This window comes from Dasypus novemcinctus, chromosome 3 (assembly GCF_030445035.2).
Source record: "Dasypus novemcinctus isolate mDasNov1 chromosome 3, mDasNov1.1.hap2, whole genome shotgun sequence".
Lineage (NCBI taxonomy): Eukaryota > Metazoa > Chordata > Mammalia > Cingulata > Dasypodidae > Dasypus > Dasypus novemcinctus.
In genome coordinates, this window is record NC_080675.1 from 137,856,541 (window position 1) to 137,882,165 (window position 25,625).

At 36.3% G+C, this 25,625-nt stretch overlaps 1 protein-coding gene and 1 pseudogene across 7 annotated transcripts in view; both read right to left on the bottom strand.

The window, feature by feature from the left end:
• Positions 1-25,625, bottom strand: part of HERC1 (HECT and RLD domain containing E3 ubiquitin protein ligase family member 1) — a 249,261-nt gene that overhangs the window by 20,309 nt on the left and 203,327 nt on the right. For 6 of the 7 annotated variants that reach the window (XM_058294320.2, XM_058294317.2, XM_058294319.2 and 3 more), the window contains exons 48-68: positions 25,250-25,424; positions 20,124-20,394; positions 19,400-19,613; positions 18,424-18,680; positions 17,633-17,760; positions 16,666-16,793; positions 15,661-15,861; positions 13,920-14,050; positions 12,824-13,023; positions 12,340-12,445; positions 10,433-10,579; positions 9,999-10,100; positions 8,794-8,967; positions 7,357-7,650; positions 6,306-6,371; positions 6,019-6,144; positions 4,576-4,714; positions 3,551-3,732; positions 2,266-2,421; positions 1,346-1,468; positions 216-318 (exon numbers count right to left, since the gene is read on the bottom strand). In XM_058294320.2, the coding sequence (XP_058150303.1) occupies positions 216-318; positions 1,346-1,468; positions 2,266-2,421; positions 3,551-3,732; positions 4,576-4,714; positions 6,019-6,144; positions 6,306-6,371; positions 7,357-7,650; positions 8,794-8,967; positions 9,999-10,100; positions 10,433-10,579; positions 12,340-12,445; positions 12,824-13,023; positions 13,920-14,050; positions 15,661-15,861; positions 16,666-16,793; positions 17,633-17,760; positions 18,424-18,680; positions 19,400-19,613; positions 20,124-20,394; positions 25,250-25,424 (3,423 nt within the window). The remainder of the gene's footprint in view (positions 1-215; positions 319-1,345; positions 1,469-2,265; positions 2,422-3,550; positions 3,733-4,575; positions 4,715-6,018; positions 6,145-6,305; positions 6,372-7,356; positions 7,651-8,793; positions 8,968-9,998; positions 10,101-10,432; positions 10,580-12,339; positions 12,446-12,823; positions 13,024-13,919; positions 14,051-15,660; positions 15,862-16,665; positions 16,794-17,632; positions 17,761-18,423; positions 18,681-19,399; positions 19,614-20,123; positions 20,395-25,249; positions 25,425-25,625) is intronic. The other variant, XM_023591197.3, reaches the window with a different exon arrangement.
• On the bottom strand, positions 21,928-23,208 carry LOC139438715 (inositol polyphosphate 4-phosphatase type II pseudogene; annotated as a pseudogene).

Sequence of the window (25,625 nt, forward strand, 5' to 3'; positions counted from 1 at the left end):
CTGGCATGAGGGGACATCATTGGGGATGGGAGTTACCCTATGAAGTCCATGAAAGAGAAGAAAAGTAGCTAATGAATAAGAGTCAGAGGAGCCATTCACTACCCAGCACTAAAAATGACTCAATTTAGAGCACTTCACATAGAACTAGAAGACAAGATGTTTCTACCATACATGGGTATACAAAATAAGCAATATAAGTAAGAAAAATGCCTTACCTTGACCAAAGGTATACACATGACCATCCTTGGTCAATGCAACAGAAAACTGAGTTCCACAAGCAACTTTTTTTATTCCAATTCCACAAAGGACATCAACTTTCTGCAAAATAAAAGTACAAAAAGGCACACACTTTAAAAAAGAAAACAAAATTCTAAATTTGCCTACATAAGCCAAATTGACATGTACAAACTCGGATTATCTTCCAATAAAACACTAACAGCCACCTATCTGTTTCTATCCAAATCCACATTCCTAAACATTCTTTTCTCCTACTGCTTTGTAAACTACCTGAATTTGGTGGAGGGGGTGACTAATTGGTGAAGTAGAAGCACTCCTCTAGGTAACAGAGACCAAAAAGAATCCTATGATCTTTTAAAGAAGACCATATAAAGCTTGCTCCCTGTTAGTTCAACTTTTTCAGCTTTCAGCACTGATAATAGCTGCTTTATATGTTCCCCAGAGAGGGCTTTCCTGGCTCTCTGCATCTCTAGCTGAATATTTAACCAGTCTAGCTATCAAGATGTCACAGATTACATATGATCATAAATCTAAGTTGAATATAAACTGAATATTTGTAAATCATGCTGCTTGTTAAAGGTGTTAGGAAAATCCACATAGAAAACTACATAGGAAGTCTTGTGCAGACCCCAGAAACCTTCTATAATGTGAATAATAGTTTAATTTTTTTTTTGTTTTATGCACTTGGATTTCCTTTACATTGCTTTTGTAAAAAGAAAAACATATCTATATAATTCAGTGGTAATAATAACCTCAAATGTTAGTAGCAAGTAGAGAGCTATAAAGGGTGGCTTGTGGTCCCCTTTGTAAGACATCCTGGAGTTTGTTTCTAACAACTACGTCTCTTTATAGGAGGTGGTCCCACAGTGTTCAGCCTTCCATGGAGAAAGTGGCTAAGCCTCCAGTTACTACATCCAGTTTAGCTAGTAAAGGCTCATTTAAAATCAAGATATAGAATGTTGGACATTCGAGAATAAGCAATGTAAGCTTCTACACTTCATCATGAATTATCAAAAATGTTAAAGGTAAATTATTTCCAACTGAAAAGAGGTACTGACACAGATGAAAACTATATTGTCTGAAAGCCTAGATTAAAGAGAATACTGACCTGAGGTGAAGATTTTGCAGTGGAATTTCCTAAGCCTAGTTTTCCATAGTCCCCATCTCCAAAAGCCCATACCATGGAGCCATCTGCTGACACTGCCAGAGTGTGGTTTAACCCACAGGCCACCTAGAGAAATAAGAAGGTTTTCAGTAAGGCAAATCACAAGACCTAAAACAAGTACCCCTGTTTTCTGGGATCTTTTTTCCCCACTTCAGTAAAAAACTCAGATATTTTTCTAAAGATTTTTATTGGCTTCAGGGCCATCTTAAAATTAACTAAATTTGTCAATAAATAATTTCTAATGTCCACAAATGAAAAACCAACTTTTTTCTTCAAAGTGAGATCCTTCAAACACCTGTGATTAACTCAGAATCAGAGAGCACAACAATAAGAAAAAGTAAATATAACTCAAAAACACCCACTCATATCAACAGGCAGACTGAGGATGATATGGAAAAAAGACAAAAGTATCTTATATCCTTGTTAAGAGACACTTTCAATGTGTACAGGACAGGGACAACTACAGCTTAAAAAAAGTAGTTACCAAATGCTGCAATTCAGCCATCTGACTCAAGGCTACAAGACAGAAGCCCCTCCCATTCCCCTACCGCCTCAAAAAAAACCCATTGTTTAAAGGTTTTACATCAAGATATAAAAGTACTTTATGGAGGGAATTTTAAAAATATTCACATCATGAATTAAGGGGTTTTGTTTGTTTATTTGTTTATATGAGAGCTGACTTAAAATGTGAATTTCCATATTGGGAAACATCAGGAAAAATATATCAATTAGGCCAAACAAATGTTTATGAAATCAAGCACAACTGATGATACTGGTCTTCCTGAAAGGGGAGTGTCTACGTACAAACAGAAGAAATAAGAAACTATGAGCAGATAAAACAGTATTATTGACTTATTCCATGCCTGTCCAATCTGATATCCCTCCAATGCTGTCACCCTCTCTGGAAGTTTTTTGTTAGAGGTGTTTCCAAGACCCAGACGACCGTAGTCACCATTTCCAAAGGTAAACAGTTTGCCATCTGAAGTTACCACTGCTGAATGTTTGAAGCCACAAGACATCTACAGATAGAACCAGAGAGAAAACATTTTTTAAGAGGGATTACAAAGAAAGAAATATGTCATTGTTGGTGGTTGTTAATATAGTAATTAATTTTAAACAAACTCTACTGAATATAACTCAGGATCTTTAAGACCAGAATGTTCTATCTGTTCAAGTGGCCTTCCTGCTCCCCCAAGTCTGATCCACACGACTATCCTCAGAAGACCAAGCTAAGCAGCCTATCTTTTTTTTTAACCCCCTACTTTTTTTATTTTTAAAAGAGACTTTGATTATATAAATGCTACAGAGAATATATAGGGGATTCCCATATGCCCTGTTCCCCACGCCTCCCACATTTTCCCACATTAGCAACATCTTTCATCAGTGTGGTACATTCATTGCAATTGGTAAAAACATTTTGAAGCAATGCCACTAAGCATGGATTATAGTTTACATTGTAGTTTACACTCTCTCCCACTAGACTCAGTAGGTTATGGCCCGATATATAATGGTATGTATCTGTTGTTGTAATGTCATTCAGGATGATTCCCAAGTCCCGAAAATACCCCCCTATTATACCTGTTTTTCCCTCTCCCTAACCCCAGAACATCCATGGGTAAAAGCAGCCTATCTTGCAACAACTGTTGTTGTTGTGTCTTCAGCTGTGTAGAGATGATGAAGACTAAATGAGATAATGGATGGGAATATTCTTTATAAACTAAGGTGCTATGTAATTTTTTTGGTGCTTTGCAATTTTGCAACACTGTTTGATTTTCCAGAAAATGCAAATTATTGCAGCCTTTGTAAACAATAACGATAGACTAAAAGCAAAGCCTTCTATTTATTCATATATCAAGAATTGTGTTGCAGGACCTAAACCCCATAGGGTTTCTTCCAGCCACTTGCAGCACCCCAGCCCAGGTTAACCAGCTGGCTCAAAATTAAAAAAAGACACCATTCTTATACTAAAGAGCTCATTCCAATTTGCTGACAAGCTTAAGAATTAATCTGTACAGCCCGACAGAGTACATCACTTAATGATGTATAACATATTTTTTACCATTATCTCCCATTTCCTAAATTTAAGACCCTTATTCAACAACCAGTGTGTTTACATTCAAAGATAAATTTATTCATATCCTGCCTGACCTGCACCACTTCTTCTCCTTGTAAAGCCTCGATCTGCCTGGGCCGCCGCTGCCTATCACTGTTCCCATGACCGAGTTTGCCGTAGTCACCATCTCCCCAGCTAAAGACCTCCCCACTTTCAGTTAGGGCCATCGAGTGTCCATCAGAACCACAGGAAGTCACCAGCTGGGTCACCACAAAGCCTGGAATGGAAAAGAAACCCAAGAGGAGTCATTGGATGTTAAAACTCCTCTCTTCACTTGCAGCAGCTAGAGAATACCTTTAGAATAAAAAATTCCCAAAATGGCCCTGAAGAAATTTAAAAAAATTTTTTTCTCTAATTTTAAATCAAATTTGTAGCCATAATCTAAGCAAATAGTCAAATAAAATGATGATGACAAGGAAGAGGAGGAGGAGGAGAAAGACAGCATCAGTTGTAGTTATCAATGACTGTTTTAGACATGCCTATAAATGTTTTACTTGGACTGTCTCATTTTCTATTTTCACGTAGAACCCAGGAGACCAGATACTACTATCAATCCTGCTTTTACAATTGGGGAAACTGAGTCACAAAGCGATCTAGTAAGTCCAGAGCCAAAATGCAGAACTGGATAGGAACCCAGGCCATGCTCCCATTACCACTGCTGTGCTCACTGCATTAGCTCACAAGAGAATTTAGAGCTTCTCAGGAATTTGTTCTGAATTCACTGTTACTTATATCCTTTTACTTAAAACAAACAAGCAAACAAAAAAACAAAAAAGCCCCACAAAAAAACCCTCTTTGCTTTCTCTGTAGGCTTCCAGAGTCAATAAGAGCTCACTTAAGGAACAAGCCAGAGCCGCTTGATTGTTATCTCCAGAGGACCTCTTACTAAGTCCATACTACACTGTGCATTATTTAATAAATATATCACACCCACACCAACATATCCCCACAAAAATAATATTTTTTGAATTTCAATTCAACCTCATGGACCCCTTGTTTAGAACCCCTACTATAGATAGACCATAGTTTCTAATCAGCTTTTAATTAAGGAGAATTTTACCTTGTAAGGCTGAAATAACTGTCAGCACATGAAGGTCATCTGAATTTCCTTGTCCTAATCTGCCGTAACTTCCTTCCCCACAAGCCAACACTGTGCCATTGGCCTGGATGACAAATGTACAATTCTGACCACATATGACCTAATATAAAAAACATACAATTAAATACATTATCTTTTATTATATAGCTTTAACACCCGAAATTTGAAATGATTTGATGTATACCTAGGACATCTTTATCAATTATTTTATCCATTCCCTAAAGAGGAAGGGTCTGTATACTTATGAGGTTCCTACAAGCCCTTGATTCTTATAAAACTACTTACATAAAACCAAGATGTGTGAGACTCACTGACAATTTAAGATACTTTAGAATTATATTATCTACAGAGATTTCAGCCAATTGTGCAGTTTAAATAATAACATTAACAACAAAAAAGATAAAAGAAGAAAGAGGAAAGGGTAATGAGGAAAGATTAAAGACTGAGCTAGAGGTTAGCAAGAAACTGGAAGAGATATATATTCATAGGAAAGAGTAGTCTGGGAACTTATAGAAACAGAGAAGAAAGAAAAAGAAAACAGTGGCCTCAAGAGGGGTTTGGCAATATAGTACCATGATTAATAAAATTTGGGGGGGGGGGTGTATGTTTCAATTAAATCTGGCTAGAGATACCAGCAGTTTATGGCCCCAAAGAAAGAATCTCTAATTAGGAGTCTATAAATATATATGAGGCAGTCCTAATGCATTGTGATGCTAAATCATTACACTTGGAAACAAGATAAATTTAGAAATTTGTTAAGGGAAATAGCTTAAGTCTAAAAAAACCTTACAAAACTTTTATTTGGGGGGAGTGGATGTGGCTTGAGCAGTTGATTGCCTGCCTCCCACATGGGAGGTCCCAGATTTGATTCCTAAGGCCTCCTAAAGAAACAAACGAACAAAAACAAGCACACAGCGAGCACAAAGAACAAGCAAAATAGATGAGGGAGCCATCTCTGGGGGAAAAATAAAATAAAATAATAAAATAGAGAATAGAAAAAAAAACAGAAAACAAAATAAAATGAGCAGGTAATGGATGTGGTTCAAGCAATTGAGTGCCAACCTCCCACATGGGAGGTCCTAGGTTCAGTTCCTGGTGCATCCTAAAGGAAAAACAGACAGACAACAAGCAAAAAACAATGAGCAGACAAGCAAAAACAATGAGCACAACAAGCACAGATATCAAGCAAAAGCAACAAGCAGAACAATGTGCAAAACAAACGAGCAAATAGGTGAGGGAGCCATGGAGGGGTACTTTCATTTGGAGGCTGCATATCATGACTTTCTTTTGTGATTCCTCACAATAAATTATGAAATGGACAAGCTTCATCTCACATTAAGTTATTGACACTGAGGGGTATGGAATTCTCAGTTCCCAAGTTTCTTCATTTCTTTACTCAGTTACCTGCTGAGCTTGTGAGAATGAAGGTGCAGCTGCAGGTACCATTACGTTTCTTCCAGCTTCTGCCAGCTGTCCATGCCTGCCAGCACCCCACAGATAGACCTCACATTTACCTCCCAGGTGCCAGTCCTAGAAAGTCACAATCATCTAATATTAGTTTCATCCAACAAGCCTCCATTGAGTAACCAATTGTGTGCCAGCCTCTATGGGAGACAGGGGGCACACGAAGACATTTAGCATCAAAAGATTTACTGAGAACCACCATAAAATTATCTTCCATCTTTACTGACCTCAGGTCTAGAGGTTGCCCAAGACATAATCTGCTCATCCATGCCATTAATCCATTTACTGTTATCCTGCAAAAAAGGACACACATAAAGATCAATCCTGCAGTCAAGATTTATCAGTTCTTAACTAACAACTGTGTCTCCCTCCACCCCCAACATTAAGAGCAATTTTGCAATCAAGACAAACTGGATTTTATGCATTGTTACTATTTCCCTCTACACGTGCACTACACTATCACTATATTATTGGTGATTCAAATCAAACCATTTTGTTTTCTGAGCACCCACAGGAATAATGTTATATTGAAGGGAGTCACTGCCCCTGTGAACTCTTTGTGTAGCTGGTACAGGTCATGTCATCTTTCTGGTTTCAGTTTCCTCATCTCCAAAACAACAGAGTTGGGTCAAACGGTCTTGGAAGGACACTTTCTGATTAAAATACTCTGTATTTAGATAATTTTCCTTAATTCATTTTCCCTTTTTGTTTTATATTATTTTTGTATTTAGAAAGTTAAATGTATATATAAATATTAGCTAAGTAAAGGGATTGTAAGATCAAGTTCTGGCCTATACTAACCTATACAAGCATTTTATCTACGTCAGGTTTTATAGCCAGACACACTCACATACAACCAGAAAGAAATGACAACTAAAATGTGCTGCCATATTCTTCTTTGATGTTGATTAAAGACATAATTGGAGTACCAAATAATTTAGAATTTATATGTGGCAAAAATCTCACAAGAGGAATAAGATAATAAAGTGTATATATATAAAAAGCATTAACAAGGCACCTAAGGACAAAATATGGGAAAATATGAGACTATGTCACTGAGAGCCAGCAGGCTTACAAGAGTGCCACAGTTATTACATAATCAATTCCCGTCACTGTAGAAGTCTATTGTCAGATTGAAAGTGATTATTTGAAAGCAAAATATTTTCTAGTTTCTAAGGGTATGCTTCTAGCTATTTAAGCTAGCAAATGCTTATTGAGGGTCTGCTACATGCCAAACACAATCTAGCTGCCAATAATAGCCACTCATATTACATTTACCATTAAGAATACAAGTTCATCCTCTGGAACAGGCTCTAGATCAGGAACAGTAAAAGATTCTGGAAACTGTGCTCCGTTGGTCAGGGCTTCAGCAGCTTTTATGGTGGTAGAGAAACATTCTAACCAGGCCCACTCATTTGGATTCCAGGATGCAGGGTCAGGGAGGCAGTTCTGGTGGTGTGGTGGCACTGGAGGGTTACATAACAGCTGATCCAGATGAAGCCCCACAGCAAGGGAAGCCAGACATTGCATATAGGGGCTGTGAACAAGCTGGTCGCCACAAACTACATGAGGCTAAGAGGAAATGCAAGGACGTAATGTTGAAGAGCCTGTGCCAAATATCCTAAATTAATCTACTGGAGTCTGAAAGCCTGTTATAGTATTTTTTTTAAGTTCACTTTTTAAAACTTTTTATTTTGAAATAATTTTAGATTTACAGAGAGATTCGGAGAGAGTACAGAGAATTCTCCTTCATCAGCTCCCTCTAATGTTAACATCTTATATAGCCATAGTTCATTTATCACAACTAGGAAATTAACATTGGTACAGTAGGATTAACTAAACCACAGATTTTATTCAGGTTTCCCCAGTGTTCCTGTAAATACCCCTTTTGGTTCCAGGATATCCAATCTAGGATGTCACATTGCATTTAGTATATTTTCATTACAGTTTTTTTTCCCATAAAACAAATAATCAAACCTAGGACACACTCTCTTTACATATTTCCTCCTTTGCCAAGAGAACCCTAATAGCAATAAAAGGAAAATCTTTTCTTCCTACATGACACTTTCCTTGTGGTAGTAGAGCAACACTGTGAAAGACGAAGTGATTCAGAAAAGAAAACCTGGGTAAATGCCTTAGTAAACTGGGTGTAGCAACAGCTGATTACATTAATGTAGCTAGGTAAAAAAAAAACAACAGCCAAAGAACTCTACCAAGTGGAAGCACCCTGTGACTACTGAAGACTGAGAGACAGTACACTTTAGGATCACTACCTAGACAACAGCTACTCAACTGTAGTCCAAATTCCATAATTTCTCGTTCCATTGGGAAGTGGAAAAGATGCCACCCACATCCCCCAACTTTGGCATGGCAAAACCACACAAAAATAGATACATGGGTCAGAAAAGGGCAGATGATACTTTGAGGTATAGTTTTTTAAGAAGTTTTGTAGTGAATAAATAATCTGAAAAAGAATTATAGAAATATTATATAAATTTGGGATTTATTTTTTATTTTACATTCACTAAAATAAAGTGAGAATAGGCTTAGAATTAGTGAACAACTATTTTAGGCATGACATTTCATTTGATTTTGCCTCAATAGCCTCACTTATTTTCCTCAGACCTCATGCTCTTCAGGGATAAATTCATAGCTGTAATTCAAATTCCAAAGGACGAGGGATCTGGGGATCTCTAGGCATGAGTATAATGTTACCTTTTCATAGGCATATTGCTCCTGAAGCATCATGGGCAGCCGTTCCAGAAATGCTCTCATGCAGGGAGCCATGTTTAATCCCAGAACACCCTGTTGTTTCAGTGCTGTCCTACAGGTTGCTAAGACATGATTGGCAGCAGCCCATTCTGTTGTACAATTCACGACCAACACATCCTAGGTGAAAATCAATCACACCATGTGATACATTTAAATAAGATATAATCCTTATCACCACTTGCATCTTAGGAATTCTTTCATTAATTGCATTAAACACTTAAACTTTTTTTGACATTCTATGCTGTACTTCTAATGCCTATGGATCAAAATGTCCTAAATTTTGTCAAAGTAAAAATGAATGAATGAGTAATAACCATAAAATCTGTGAACTACCTAGGACTAACTGATTCTTCTTAAAGAGACAATGTCAATTATTTGGTATTTGAAAGGATTTGTAGGTAAAGGTATCCAGTATATTTCCAAAAAAATTTGACATGGCCACAGACAGACTAGAGAAAGTACTACTGTTTGTCTACTGAGGGACATGTCCACAAACAAAGCAGCACTTTAACTCTAACTCTATGGTTTATTCTATACAGACTAAAATATTGCATATGTTCTGTTTCTAAATTTTACCTCCAGTAGGACCGCTGTTCATACAGGTTTATCTCTATTTTAATATCATTTATCCACATAAATTTTAAGCTAAAGAAGTACACCAGCTCTACTCTTTAAGTATCCAAAAAGCAAAACTGCAGGGGATAATGTCATATTATAGAATTACTTTACAAGAGGGGGCTAGTATTTTCTTTACTAGAACATTAAATTTGAAAGTCAAGTTATATTTTGTATACTTGAGTTAAATGCCTTTGGGATGGTCCTTTTCTTCAGGAAAAATTCTTTTGGGACAGTTTGGTGATATCTCATAAATCATGCAGAAAGTCCAAATCCACCTTATAACTTCTGGTGGAAATGAAGTCATTCATTAATTAAGCATTTTCACAAAAGTCTGAGCTATAATGGAAAAAGTACTAGATTATAAATCAGGTGACTTGGGTTCTGCCACCATACAACTGTATTATCTTGGGCAAGTAATAACCCTTCTAGCTATCAGTTTTTTCCTCTCTAAGGTGAAATGCTTGGAATATGATTTGTAAGGTTCTTTAAAGGTTTAAAGCCTATGATTTGATACAACTCCAATACATTACCTTTGATCTGTTTGAACAAGCAGCTACCCCAACTTCTGGAATCCATACTGTGGTCTGAATAGCTCCGGAGCCTATCACAACAGTTTGTAAGACAGAGCCATCCTAAAATGAAACATTTATCAATACTCATTACCTAACCTTAGTTATTATTTACACTTTAAATTTATACCTCAAAAATTAGATCCTAAAATCTATTTTGGCAAAATTCAGCAATGCCCAATTGCTTGCCTACTACCCAATTTCCCAAGGCCAGGGTGACTTTAAAAATACTTATCAATCATTAAGAAAAATGAAAGGGCAGTGGAGTCTGAAAAAAGCTTCTTCAGTATTCAAGATATTTTATACAAAATATTCCCGGGATTGGCTGGGTTAATTTTATAAATTTAAGTTAATACAAAAAAATTTTTTACATAAAATATAATCAATGTTCTTACCCTTAAAGACCAAATGTTCATGAGGCCACCTAGTCCACCAGACACCAAGGCCAATCCATCAGAACTAAAGGCAACAGTCCGGACAGGAGTGATGTGTCCCCGCAGTTGATAAACACACTTGGCTCCTGTTGATTTCTTATATCCATCCTGCAATTCATTTTTATTTTTAACACATACTGAAATTCAAACATAATTTATAAACCAGGTTTATAATAACTTATAAACAATATTTATGATCCTTCTTGGAAATTTTGTATTTCAGTAAAAAACTGGGGAGCAGGAAATGGACAGCTATTGTAAGTAACTTAGCTTGATTGAATAAATAACATCAATCTGGTTCTTCTTTGCTGAAGCTGAGTTTTATCTTTTTTGAAACCCTTCTAAGTTAGTTTCCTACCCTGCAAATTGTCAGAAATAACTACATTTCTAAGTTTCAATTATTCCTCAGGGACAGGAAAATTTTGACTTCCACTATTTAATCTGGGTTTTGATTTTTTAATTTTAGTTTTACCTGGTTTTCATTTTTAGTCTTTAACATTTGTGAATTGAACATGCTGGTTCTATACGAACAGGTTGCTGGGTTTTTTTGGCTGATGGTTCTGTCATATGGTGTCTAATCTATATGTGTGCTCTGCAGGTTTTAGAAATGGAATTTTAGAAATGGGATAGGTAAGGCCTGTCTGTTCACAGGGCTGCTCCTAAGCACAGATTAGAAGCAAACCAGATTTATCTTTCGTGCTCCCACCTCTACTTCTGTGATGTTTTCTCCCCATTAGTGAGCTTTCCTCTCCTCCCTCCTCTCTCTACCTTTAAGCTTCCTCCTCCTTATTATAGTTATGATAGAGCATAGTAACAGACACTGGATTTCTGGCTTCTATCAAAAAGAAAAAAAAAAAATCAGACAACCTAGTTACACTGGTCTTTCTTTTTTGGAGGGTGACAGCTCTGTAGCAGTTGCGCCCTTTATATGAACTCCTCTGGTGTTTGTTTTTTCAATCCTCTCCCACAGTTTCCACTACTGGCTTCATGAATTTCTGCTTCCTTTCTCAGATGGTCCTGTAAGCATCTAAATTTGCAAACTCTGTTTAAAGGATTTTTCTTTCTTTTTTTTAGGGGATACTAGGGATTGAACCCAGGAATTTGTACATGTGAAGCAGGTACTCAACCACTGAGTTACACACCTCCAGGAATCTTTTTTTTTCAAGATTTTATTTAGCCCTGTACCCCCTTGTTGTTCGCAGTCACTGTCTGCTCGTTGTGTCCATTTGCTGTGTACTCTCTGTGTCTGCATGTCTTCTCTTTAGGAGGCACTGGAAACTGAACCTGTGATCTCCCAAGTAGAAGAGAGGCACTCAATCATCTGTGCCATTTCAGCTCCCTGGTTTGTTGTGTCTCACACTGTCTTTCCTCTTCATGTCTCTTTTGTTGGGTCAACTTGTTGCGTGAGCTTTCCATGCCTGCCGGCCGCACCTGCTCACCTTCTCTAGGAGGCACTGGGAACCAAACCAGGGACCTCCCATGTGGTAGGGCAGAAGCCCAGTCGCTTGAACCACATCTGCTTCCCAGGAATCATTTTTAATAGTGGAATTTCGGGTATCAGCAAAAGCTACTCTGGACAAGGGATGCTCCCATGCTGTTCATATTTCACTGAATCAAAGATTAAACTTAGGACTAGCCTATCTGTAGTGTCAGTTATATCCATTACCATCATAATCAAACTATTAATATATTGAATATTTTCCCTTACCAAGAAATAATGGTGTCTCTGGCTTATAAAAAGTGAGATTAATTCAGAGAGCTCACAAAGGTATGACAAACATTCACACTTGTATCTTAGTTATCAAGGGAGGGTAACTTTGATGACATATGGTTTCAGATAAGGTTTTTAAAAACACCAGAATATTTACCTGGCAGTTTGATTCCTGGTCCCACCATCCTTCTGAGGTAGTCACACTGGTCAGTGTGGTATCTTGTGGAATATGCCAAACACATACTAAGCCATTCTGACAACCACTTTAAAAAATCACATAAAAGCGCAATATGTCAAAATACAGAAGCAAGTAAAAATATTTTAAGAGCAAACAAGACATGATAGAACTAACACAAAATTATTTTTAAAAATTTGTAGTAGATATATTATAGTCTTTCCTAAGACATACAACTGGGACCAGTGTTCTAATAACATCATGATGAGATGAGGAGATTACATATCAAATTTTACACCAGAAAGTTGCTCTATTTTTCTGAGGTGATCTTATAGTACTACAACATTGTAAAAATAGTAAATGGCAAAACATTGTTTAAGATTACTGAAAAGCCACATTTAATATAAGTAATAGTCTATATTAATATAAAAATTAATACACATACACACACAAATTTATAACGTACGTAGCCATTAGTAACTGCAACTTGGATCCCTTCCCTGGAAGGCTGCACCAAGCAATGCCATTTACAATAGATGGATGACAGAGTGAATGCAGACAGCACCAGCATCCTGAAATAGACCCCCAGAGTTTCACATTTTCTTCTTTGGCACATGTCATAAGAATATGACCTGTTGGGTCCCACTTCACACTAACAAGAGTATCCTTAAAATGGCAGGGAGAGAAAAACAAAAACAAAAACAAAAACAGAGTAATGCTTCTTTCACAGTGCCTTTAACAAATAAATACTTTAAATCAATAATTTACGACCTAAATTTCTATTACTCAATAACTTTGAAATCAACATTTATGCAAATCAGATACTATCATATCACTTACCATCACTAGACCCATTCACCTTTTAATACAGTCTACGTTATAAACATTTGCTGTATTCATAGCTCAGTAAATGGCAGTTGAATGAATGACATGAAATTCCAATTCAAAAGGAATATGTTTATCTTTCACTGGCATTTGCATATTTTACTGAGTTATTTTTACTGACTGATAATTATTACAAACTTAAAAAAAGAAACTTAAAAATATATACAAAAACTCCCCTCACACCATGATAGCATTTGCGAGTATGAGTCTGGGACATGTTTTAGGTTTCTATAGTTATCATCACTATACTCTTTTATTTGGTTTTGTTTTCTGTTTTTTTTTTTAGCCTCCTCCACACTTTCAAACTCCTGGCTTTATGCATTTATGCTACTGCTTAGATGGACCTATAAGCAATTGAATTGGCAACTTCTGTTTAAGATAAAGGAATCATTCTTCATGGGTGTAATTTCTGGCAAGAGAAATATTAACAGAGATTATTTTCAACAGGAAGCATTCCCAGGGTGCTCTTCTTTCACTGTTTTGGGTTTTACTTCTTTATTGGCTTGACTATTTTTTCTTACATCAACTTTTCTATGTATCTACAATGGTCCAAAGACTATATTTTAGTAACAATATTCAATAATAACTGATTGATGTAAAAAAGATTTTTTAAGAAACTAATATTAAGCACTACTACAGTAAAAATTAGAAAAAGTCATTTGGCAAAGATACTTTACCTTATGTGCATCTATGAGAACAATGCCTCCTTTCTCAAGTGGTTCTTTTGTTCCCATTAACAATTTTCCATCAAAATATCCCACTGCAAATGGTCTGTCTTCACTAAACCAAGCAATGCACGTTATAGACACTAATATGATTAAAACAAAATGAAAAAGGAGACTTGTCATTCATTGTTGGACTTAACAAAGATTCTAAAACATAAATGCTATTACAATTATGAAACTAACAAAACTAAGTTTCCAAACATCTCTTTAATGTACTTAGACAAAATGTAGGCTTAAGGTAGGGATTCTACCATACTAATGAAAGAAATTGTTGATGTGAGAGGAGTGGGGGATGTGGGGAGTGGGGTATATGGGAACCTCTTATATTTTTTAATGCAACATTTTGTGCAATTTATATATCTTAAAAAAAAGAAAAAGAAAAACAAAAAATTTAAAAACACTTCCACATTAAAAAAAAAGGTTGGGATTCCATGTAATCCCCTTTTAAAGTATTATTTATAAGTAATAGGGACTACCTCTTTTTTTAATCTTTCATGCTTTCTCAGGTGGTTATTCAAAAAGAGAGACAAAAATGGAATTCCCTTGTTGATTTTAAGTCATTCTATCAAATTCTTTCCTTTTGGGTCAGATTCTACCATGAAACAACAATGAAATAACTCATAGAAAACAATTACAGGAGTAATATAGCTCAAGTGGTTGAGCGCCTGTTTCCCATGTACGAGGTCCTCGTTTCAATACCCAGTACCTCCTAAAAACAAACAAACAAATAAACAAACAAAAAATAAAATCTCATTTGGGAGTAGATGTAGCTTAATGGTTGAGCCCCTGCTTCTTATGTATGAGGTCCTGGGTTCAATCTCTAATACCTCCTAAAAAAAACAAAAAAACAAAAAGAAAACGAAACAAAACAAATTACTTGTTCCTTCTGCTTAATATTTCCTATTCAACGTGTTTCCATACTCTATTAAATGTGTCCTATTCTAATAATCTATACTCATATTTGCTTCTTTAGATTAAATACTAGAAGGCTACAAGAGAAATAAAAAGCAGTATTTATCTGTGGGGCTAGAGTGGAGATGGAAACTGAGTGGATGCGAGAAAGACTTTTGATGGTAAAGCTTTATATAAACTTTTAAATTTTGCATCTTTGGAAGGCACTACCTAGCAAAAAGAGAAAAACACCTAAGTTATTTTTTAAAAACTGCTGCTCTATTTTGTTAAGTACCCCACTCCCAAAACTAAATAACAAAAACTATCCTAGTAAGATGCCTAACACATCCAAAGGGAACACAGTGAATGAAAGTAGACATCCTTCCTTTCTTGCCAGACCAGGATCGCACCTCCACCCCTCTACCCCGTTTCTTCAATTTACGTATTTGTTAACAATTTCAACTGTACCAATCTTTCCTCTTTTAGACACTCCTAACTTTCAAGAGAGACTTTGGAGCCAAATATAAATGTTAAATCACTTATACGCAAAGGATAAATGATCAATATGTTATAAAACTATTAGTTCTTATTTTGGCAGGGATGAGTAGTAGGGATTAGGAGAAAAAAATACTTATCAATTTAGTAACTAAAATTAAAGCACCAACTGGACAGTTTACAATTTAGAAAACAAAGCCAAAAATAATATTGACTCAGCATTTTTAAAAGCAAGTACCAAAAAGCTAAGTCAATTTGACTGGAGGACAGGGAATTTTCTCAACTAGACACAAGTCCAGTCACTCACCATCCTTTCGATAGCAATGCTCCAATTCTCGACGTTGCATAGTGGACACATCAACAACTTCAATAAGTCCCAGAGAGCCATCCATCCGTCCTACCAACAATAATTCTGGAGACTCTCCTGCCCAGGTTGCAGCTGGACCCTCTTCTGGCCAAGCCAGGGCAGATACCCAATGAGGCTGGATATCTACTAATCCTTTTCCTCCTAAGAAATGGAAAAATATTAACTAGTTGTTATTTAATTCTTAAATATAGTAATAAGAACAAAGATAAAGATTACCTAACTTTAATATATACTCAAAGCAGTTCCCAATTTCATAAAACTACCAATGAAAACTAAAAAGGCAAGATCCTTAGTTTGTATATTATAAATAATTACCGAATGAATAGGCTTTCCTGTAACTATTAATAGGAACATAAATGGTAGCTTTATAGAGAAGAGAGTTAAGGAAAATACACAAAGTACAAATGTCAAACAAGTGCTTTCACAATAGTTACTGAAAACAAAATTAACATGTACCTACATTTAAGGCAGGCTATTCCTTCAATATGTGGGATAAAACAGCTATCCCTCAAATATGTAAAAATGAACAGAAGTACTAATAAGCCCAAGATTATAATTATTTTGCTTTCCAGAGAGGTACAATAAAAATTGGCAAGATTTAATATCTATGAAGCAAACAAACTTAATGGAAATATATAAAGCATTCAAAAGAATACAAAGCTTAAAATTCTGTGATCACTACTTACTCAAACCTTACTCTGAACATTTAGTAGTATATGAAACAACTTTTAACTTACTGCTACCAGCTTGGTTGAAACTCCTAGAAAGGAAGGTCTAGAACTGAGCATTTCCTCCCTAACTTAAGCACATGTAGGCTTTTTGGCTGTTGAGTTTCAATGTAAAGAGAAGCCATTGTTTGGACTCAGAAGGCTGAGAGAAAAGCTGGGTAAACGGCTGCTAAAAAAGTATTTTTCAGTAGTTTACTAGCATTTACATGACCCTTACCATTAACTTGCCAGATATTCACCATCTTTTCCAAAGCCCCAGCTAGATATCTGCCACTGATACTCCAGGAAACAGGTGAGAAACTTGGATCACTGGGTGATCCCAGGCTTTCTTCAGCGTCCCCTTCCCTAGAAAATAACAGATATGTATGGAATTTTAATCCCCATCATCCATAAGGAAACTAAACCCCAAACCTTAAAATAAGGATTTCAGATAGACTAGAGGACATAATAAAAAAGTCTTATGTTTCAATAGCTGGGCTAGCAGTATTTGTTAGTGTTTGGCATAATGCGAAAAATGTAGTGTTGTAAAACAGTGATTCTTAACTATTCATCATTTAATGTAGTACATAATTAGTCAACAAAGTCACTCTGATTTTGTATGGGTTATATATATGGCTATTATTCAGAGCACATTGATTCCTGTTTGCTTAATCTCTGGGGAAGTCCTCAGAAAAGAGATACCTATAGCTGGCTATAAAACTATAAAAGGATACTACATTCTGACACAGGAACTCTATAATCACTCTAATTCCTAGACAGTCCTTAAAGACTGATGGAAAATCAGCCTGCTGTGTTACATAAGTGAACATTTATCTGCTAATAGACTAGAATCTTGGTTTAATTCTGAATAAGTCCAGATATATGCAGATAGTTTAAAAATACATATTCTGAATCACTACTGTGTAAATTTAAAAATACACACTACAGATATGGTTAGACTTTTCTAAATGAAAAATAAGCCAAAACAAAACAAAACAAAAAAACATTAGTGACAATTTTTTTGTTTTTCATATTTAAATAATATTTACCAAATATTTTCTGAAAATACTGTTCTATTCATCTTTTTTTATTGGTTTACCATTTGATTAGTTATTTTATAAAAATATATAACACAACCAAAATGAGTTATATTTATGATTCTCTAATTTAAAATGTTAAACAATAGGGCTAATGTTAGCACTTACAATCTGTTGAACACACAGGTCTGCTGCAGTGAATATTGTTTCTTGGTGACATTCCATACCCGGATAGTGCCATCATTGCCACTAGTGGCCAAGAGACCTTTCTTATTACACCAAACACATGTCATCACCTAGAAAAGTTGAAAAAGATGAATCCAACAATATCTGAACTAGTTTTGATTCAGATGATTAAATCAGGCCCCAAAAGTACTATAAAACTGAAAACCAATCTATTGTGAAACAAAATTCTTTTTTTTGAATAGCCTGTAAATATATACCTATTTGAAGTGTAGCTTTAAAGTATGATGCCCATACTCTCTTTGAGTTACCTGAGATCTGTTAGAATATTGATTAAATATGTTAAAATACTTTACATATTTCTATGTTCTACAAAGTAAATAACAAAGACTAAGCAGTGATTTTAAAATTGTTTAAGTAATAGAGGTCAGTCTATATTTCCTAAACTGCCCTTATCACTGCTCCAGGGCCAATGGATAAGATTAAAATAATAAAGCTAAATTTATTTTCCTTTGGCATGTATAAGCCTTCATCTTTTGTGGGACTAGTCCTCCGGATTTCTTCTCATTTCCCATCCCATTTTCCGATTTGTATATACTATTTATGCCAACCCAGTATACAAAGAAAGGAGAGCTGGTAATTACCAGGTAAATCTTGGCAATTTAGTCCAAGAGAAAGCTAGAATGAGAGACCTAAACAATGAACTCTTTGGGAAGGGCAGAGACTAGTTTACCTTACATAAGGTGATTAACACACTTTGGGCTCAGAATACATACTCTGTTCTGATGAGCTTCCAACTTGATAAAGGAGCATTTTCTGAGGTCTCCTCCCATATCAGCGAGAGTTTGAGGGGTAGTTTGGTTGTCGCGGTCATGTGCAGCAAGAGTGCGCACTAGCTGTTGAGCAGCCCATTGCCTATGCTGTGAGGACAGCCTGGAGGACAGGCAGCAGGCTGCCAGAGCATTAGCCAACTCCAGAGGGCCTACAGCAGAAGGATCATAGGAAGGATGGGCATACAATTGGGCAATTAAACCTGCTTAAACAAAACAATGAAATGATGTCCGGGTAAGAGCTGGTGGTGATGAACAAACAAAAATGGGTTAACCCACATCTTTAAAAATACTTTTGCAAGTAATCATTTCACTAAGATAGGCATACAAGGTATAAAGCATTTGCCTTACATCAAATTCTATAAATTAAACTCTGATTCATTACAAATATACATTTTATATACATTTTTGCTCTCGGGACACAGTAGACTAGAAGTGCAGCAGACATAATTTTAAGGCCAGGCTTAGGCAGCATGACCTTTAAAATAAGAGTTTGAATTCTGTTGCTCAAAAGAGATCTTAGCAGTCAGTCAAGGAACTGAACTAATGGATCCAAAAGCCCATCTCTCTTGGCCAGATGGTTCTGATGAAGAGAAGGGTAGACAGTAGTAATTAAGCAGTCCCTTCAAAGTGTTACCATCTTAAGACAAAGAGAAAAACAACACTGTATCTAAATTTTATTAAGGAAACCTGTCAGGATTATTATTGATAGTGATTCAAACCATAATCTTTAAGAAGACTAATTTGGTACATTTTCTAATATTTGCTTCCATGAATAATGAAAAAGCATCCATGCACTTCTTTAATGATCTTAAGAAGGTTACATGTATGTAATTCATCATGTACCGAAATGTAAAAACATTTTTAAAAACATGAATCAAGATGATAAGAAGACTGTATATTTAAATAGTATGACACCTACCTTTCTTTTCAACTTCTGACTTATCATAGTTAGGTCTCAGTTTGGCCCCTTTATCTGCTAGTAATGCCACAAGGGCCTGAGTTACAACAAAGTTTGGGGAAGTTACAAGCTTATTCTCTTCAGCAATTCCTCGGAGAAAGCTGGGTAGAAACTTTCGTTGAATTGGGTCATCGACTGTGGTTAAATTTACACCTGTTGCAGCAGAAATCAAGTTCTGAAGAGGCAATTGGAACAAATGGGTTTAATCTTTCCATATAATTTTGGAACAAAGAGAAGACTATCCTGCTTTAAAAATCAGTCAGAGTCACAATATTTCTATAGTGGAATACCAGTAAGGCAGGGAGAGGGAAAAAGAGGTGTGATATTGGGGCATTTTGGGGACTTGGAATTATCCTCAATGATATTGCAGGGACAGATGCAGAATACTATATGTCCTGCCATAATCCACTGAATAGACTGGGAGAGAGTGTAAACTACAACATAAACTATAATCCATATGGTGTAGCAATGATCCAAAATGTACTCATCAAATGCAATGAATGTATCACACTAATGAAAGAAATTGTCCATGTGGGAGGAGTGGGGTATGGGATATATGGGAACCTCATATTATTTAATGTAACATTTTGTGTGATCCATGTATCTTTTAATAAAAAAGGTAATAATGAAAAAAAATCAGTAAGAAATAAGCAATGCAACAGGAAAAGCACTGAAGCTAGCTTACCTGTGTACACAACTGTACCAGAAGTTTTGCAGCACTAGGGGTATTTGATGCCAGGCATCCCACTGCTGTGCTCAGATAAGCAAGACAAGAGATGGGCTTGTTGGCCTTGTTGTGCCCACCTCGTGAACGTTCTGAGGTGCTCGCCATGGCAGAAGGGCTGGTGGAGAGACCAGCTCTCCCTGCTGCAGCCAAGCACATTAATCGAACTAGCGTTCTGATATCTGTTAATCCAAGAGACTCAAGACCAGCAGCCAAGCTACAACTGGAACCACTGCCAGGAAAGGAAAACACTTCAGATGGATAAAGAAACTAGATTTCTTAATGAACTATCTGGAGCCCCATATATCATCCATGACATCAACAACCAGAATAAAAAGCAAGCATACCATCACTAGTCATACATGTCCTCTAAGAAATCCCAAAAATATATGCAAGCTGGAAACGCCTATCTAAACTTCTTTTTTTCACTTTAAATATTGACATTTACTTGAAGTATAACTGAATTACCAAAGTATAAAATACAGGAATGTTCACAAGTCATGAATCATCACAACCTGAACAAACCCATGTAACCACCTCCCATATCAAGAAACAGAACACTGCCAGCACCCTAGAAGACCGCCTCAATAATTATGCCTCCCAAAGTAGTCATTATCCTGAATTCTGTAACCATAAGTTTTGCCTGTTGTATATTGTTTGTTTTTATTATACAACTGAAATGTATTTGTATTACTATTTATTTACATCCTTGTAAACTTGGGTGTCATCTTTTCCATAAGTCCCCTCTGGAGGTCTACAGTACTTGGGGAAAGCCATCAGCTACAGCATGCTGAAAGTGTACTTTCTGCATTTTATGTTCCTCAGTATCCTTTTCTTATACAATCCAGTGCTATATAAAGAAGTCCTTGGGCAAATGGTGTTCATCTCTCAAGACTGAGCATTGTTCAAGCATGACTGACATTGATGTCCTGTCTTTTGGCACTTTTACAATGGGTAAACAAATACCATTTAGTTTGTGACAAATCATGGCAGCCAGCCACATTTCACATTCTTTCTTTTCTTGGCTTGGATATTTTGATGGAGATTTTCTAGTGAACCTTTTAAATTGTTTTTGAAAATGTGAAATATAATCAGGAGACATCTTTTCCATAAACATCTTGTAACATTCTTTCAGGAGTTCAAAATTTACCTGATTAATACTTTCTTGCAAATATGCATCTCTAAACCTTTCACCAAGAATTTTCTATTTACTGGTTCCAACATTAAGAAGTATTGGATGCACATGAAGCAACTATCCTTCTTTAATCTATAAAGGTAGTGATTTAAACCTTTTAGCTAGAAGCTTGATGCCATCACATAACATTCATGCCTTCCTGTTATAACTGGAAACACATTATTGGATTTGGCTTCCATTATTTTAAATGCCACTTTCCTCAAGTCTGAAATGTCGACAGCCATATTCTATAGCATTCCAATTTCATCACTTCTGTTCTTAGCAGTCCCTCATATTGGACTATCAACCCCACAGTGTGAAGTTGCCACAGGAAGCCAGGGCCATGCTTTTGATAATAAAGCCACAAACCAACTCAGCAAGTGCTTGACTGAAGATGATTTCTCTCCTTAGGGTCAGCATCAAACACTGAGGCAAACTGAATGCAAGTTCCTGAAGGAGCACAAATGTCAGGACTGCTTGGATCAGTTCACCACTTCTATGCAGTCCTTCAGAGTAAAGAGGAAGGGATATAACCATTTATACCAGTCCTCCCTTGGATGAGATGTGATAGAGTCTGCTAATCAAGGGTACTTTTCTGCATCTTTGCTGCTGCTGCCACTGCCTTCACTGCTGCCAGTTGTTTCTATCAGCCTATCCACCACAGCAATAATGCATTTCAGGTTCTTTCCCACATTGGCCCACACCCTATCCCTCTTCCTCATTGTAATCTGAATGATGTGGGATGTTCTGCCTTCTCACAGGAGCAGGTGAGTCCTAGAGATAGCTCTCCTCTGTGTTGCTCTTTTGGGAGGGTGGTGGTTTTTTTTTTTTTAAGGATATCACTTGGCCTGGAAGTATGGAGTGCTAAAAGAGCACTCCTGATTAGCTGACCCTTGAAGGTGTATATAAAAAGCTCTGTTTCTTCTGAAAGCATCTTTAAAGAATTTTGTCTTTAAAGCTGTCTGGAGAATGCTGGCTCGTAGAATTAAGAAGTAGGTGTGCATGGATTGCTATAAAAGGCTGTAGTTGACTGATGTTGCTGAGAACTTCTATTGCTTTGGTTGTGTTTGCAGGTGAATAGTAAATAAACTGGTATCCAGTATTTCTTCTTTCTGTTTCATATCTATTAAGTAATTTCTGAAGGTCACCATTCTTAAATCCCTGAGAATTGGCAGCTAGGGCTCCCACAGTGACGACATCATAGAGAGCATCTTCCAAGTGAGGGCTGTAAACACACATTTTTTACAGATGTAGATTTACTGGAACAAATTCTATCTAATGTTTTCTCTCCCTTTCTACTGCTTGATTTGAAAGAGGGCCACATTTCCTTGCTTAGTTCTGTCAGAATGTTTTGGTACATTTTCACCATTTAATCAGAGTAAGTTAGGACATTTTTCTGTAGACTGTTCCAGTGTGAAAAAAGCTCACCAAGTTCTTTTAGCTCCTGTTTCTATCCAAGTCTCCTTTTATGTGAAGGGAGATCAAATTTCTTAGAAATATGAAAAGAAAGTCTGCTCTCTGACATCTGATCCCGGATTCACATCCACTTATTGTCAGATGTGGGAAATCTATATAATTTACACACTGGAATCTTTTAACACTGTATTCAAAAAAGGTAAGTTATCCTTTCCACTTACACTTTCTGGAGCTGTACATTCACATTCCAGTGCAATTTTGTCCTGTACGTCATTGTGATATAGGTCGGCTTCCCCATACTCTATTTCCCCCATCTTCAAAACACTGTGCTCTACGGTACCAACAACTTTGCCACCATCTGAAGTTAGCTTCCTTAGGTTAGAAGTCCAGGCTCTGCTCAGCATCTTCCAAGGCTGAAATCAAGGTTAGGCTGGACTATGTTTGCATATGGAGGCTCCAGGAAAAAATGGCTTCCTGGCTCACACAGGTTGTGGGCAGAATTCATTTCCCTGTGGCTATATCACTGAGGTCATCATTTTCTTGCTAGCTCTCAGCTGGAGACAGTTCTTAACTCTCAGGTTCTTGCCATGTGGCTCTCTCCACAGGCAGTTTATAACACGGCTATTTCCTTCTTCAAGGCCAGCAGAATTTCTTTTTCCAGTCTGCTAAGATGGTTTTTTATATAAGGCTTCCTCAGCTATCTCTGCATCAGTTTTGCCTTTTATTAAACTTTATATAAATGGAATAACGAGGTATGTACTCTTTTGTGACTGACTTCTTTATTCAATATTATATTTGTAAGATTCAGCCATGTTGTTGCCTTATAACAGTAGTTTACTCATTTTCATTGATTGTATAAATGAAATAGACCACAATTTATCCATACAGATAACGATTAGGTGGCTTTGAGCTTGGGCTTATAATGAACAGTACTTCCATGAACATTCTTGTATATGTCTTTCAATGCACACATGTAAGCATTTCTGTTGGATATATACCCAGAATTGGATTGCTGGGCGTTAGGGTATGATGTTCAGCTTTAACTGGGACTATCAAAACAGTTTTCTAAAGTAGTTGTAACAATTTATTTTCTCATCAGTGATGCATACAAGTTCTAATTGTTTCACATCCTCATGCTCACTTTTTTTCCCCCCGTCTTTTTAGTTTTAGTCATTCTGGTGGGTATGTAGCAGTAGCTGACTGTGGTTTTAATTTTCATTTCTCTGAAGACTAATTAAGTTGAGTACTTTTCATATTTATTTGCCATTGAAGATCCTGATTCGTGAAGCACTTAATTTATTTTGCCCATTTTACTTTTAGAGTGTCTATCTTTTTCTGTTGATTTATAGAATTCTTTACATAGTCTGTTAGCTATATATCAATTGCTAATATATTCTCTTGCCTTTTTACTTTCTTTGCAGTGACAATGGCTGAATAAAACTTCTTTTTCAGTTTTTTTAGGAGGTACTGGGGATTGAACCTGAGACCTCGTACATGGGAAGGAGGTGCTCAACCACTGAGCTATGCCCACTCCCCAAAGTTCTTAAAATGTAGCCCAATTTATCTATCTTTTTCTTTATGCTAGATACCTTTTGTGACTAGCTTATGAAATCTCTGCTCACCCCAAATCAAAAATACATTCTTCTGTTACTTTTAATATGCTTTATTAATTTACCTTTCAAATTTAGATCTGTAAGTCTACTTGGAATTATTTGTTTTATATAGTATAAGGTTGGGGCAGAGAGTCTTTTCTTTTTTCTGTAGGGCTAACTATCTGACCTAGTCCCAGTTAGTGATAAAACCATCATTTCCCCATTTCTCTGCAGTATAAAATCACTATCATTTATCAAATAATAAATCAAGTGTCTCACTCTCCCTAAATATATATACATATTGCAAGGAAGGGTCAGTTTCTGGACTCTTCTCCATTTACATATTTGTCTATCTTTAAGTCAATACCACATAGTCTTATCTAACATTTATTTTGAATTTTTCTTTTAGGGTCCTTTTACCTTTACTGATTTACTGTCAGATAGTTCGGATTCATCATTTCTTAAATGGATTTTTTTTAAGGTATTCTTGACTTCCTTTTTAATATATATTACATGCTACAATGTGAACATGGCCAAGTAACTGTGATGGAATTTGCAGGTTGATTCTACTAAGCATTTGGTCAAATCAGCAGAAAACTCATTTTGTCTTTTATTTTTAACTCCACCAAATACATAAACTTAGTTTCCCATTTCAGATCACAAAATAAAATGTATGCAGTTGACTCACTTACTAAAATGACATTATTTTCTACCTATAAAGAGCCATGTATTAACAGAATGACTGGTTGAATTAATGAATAACATTAATGACTGTATCTAACTTTTTTCATTGAATAGTATATATTCAAGTTTCTAAAACTTCTATCTCACTCCTACAAATAATACCAGAACCCTGTCCAATACAGAAACTAACTTAGCATCATGTGACCCAGAAATATGCTTACCTGACTGAGAGGAGAGACAGTGCTCTCATGACCATGGTTCTGGCCAGAAGAACCTGAGCAGCAGCAGTCACTCTCCTTAGGGCAACCACCCGATCATGAGGGTTTGCCAGGGCAGCTGCTTGTTCACCTAAAGTTATTCTCCCAGTGGAACTCTTTTCTACAGAACCATGGCAACCTTCAAAACATTAAGACTTTATTCAGTTCTCAAAAAGCTAAGAAAAAAAATATCTAGACTACCAACAAGTTTTGCCATTCTACCTAGGCTCCACGATGCAAGGAAATGTAGCAAACTGATGTACCTTACTCATCTGCAACTCTTTCATACAAAAAATTTAAATCAACAATCATAGGAGAAATTTTCTTTTAAATAATTTTT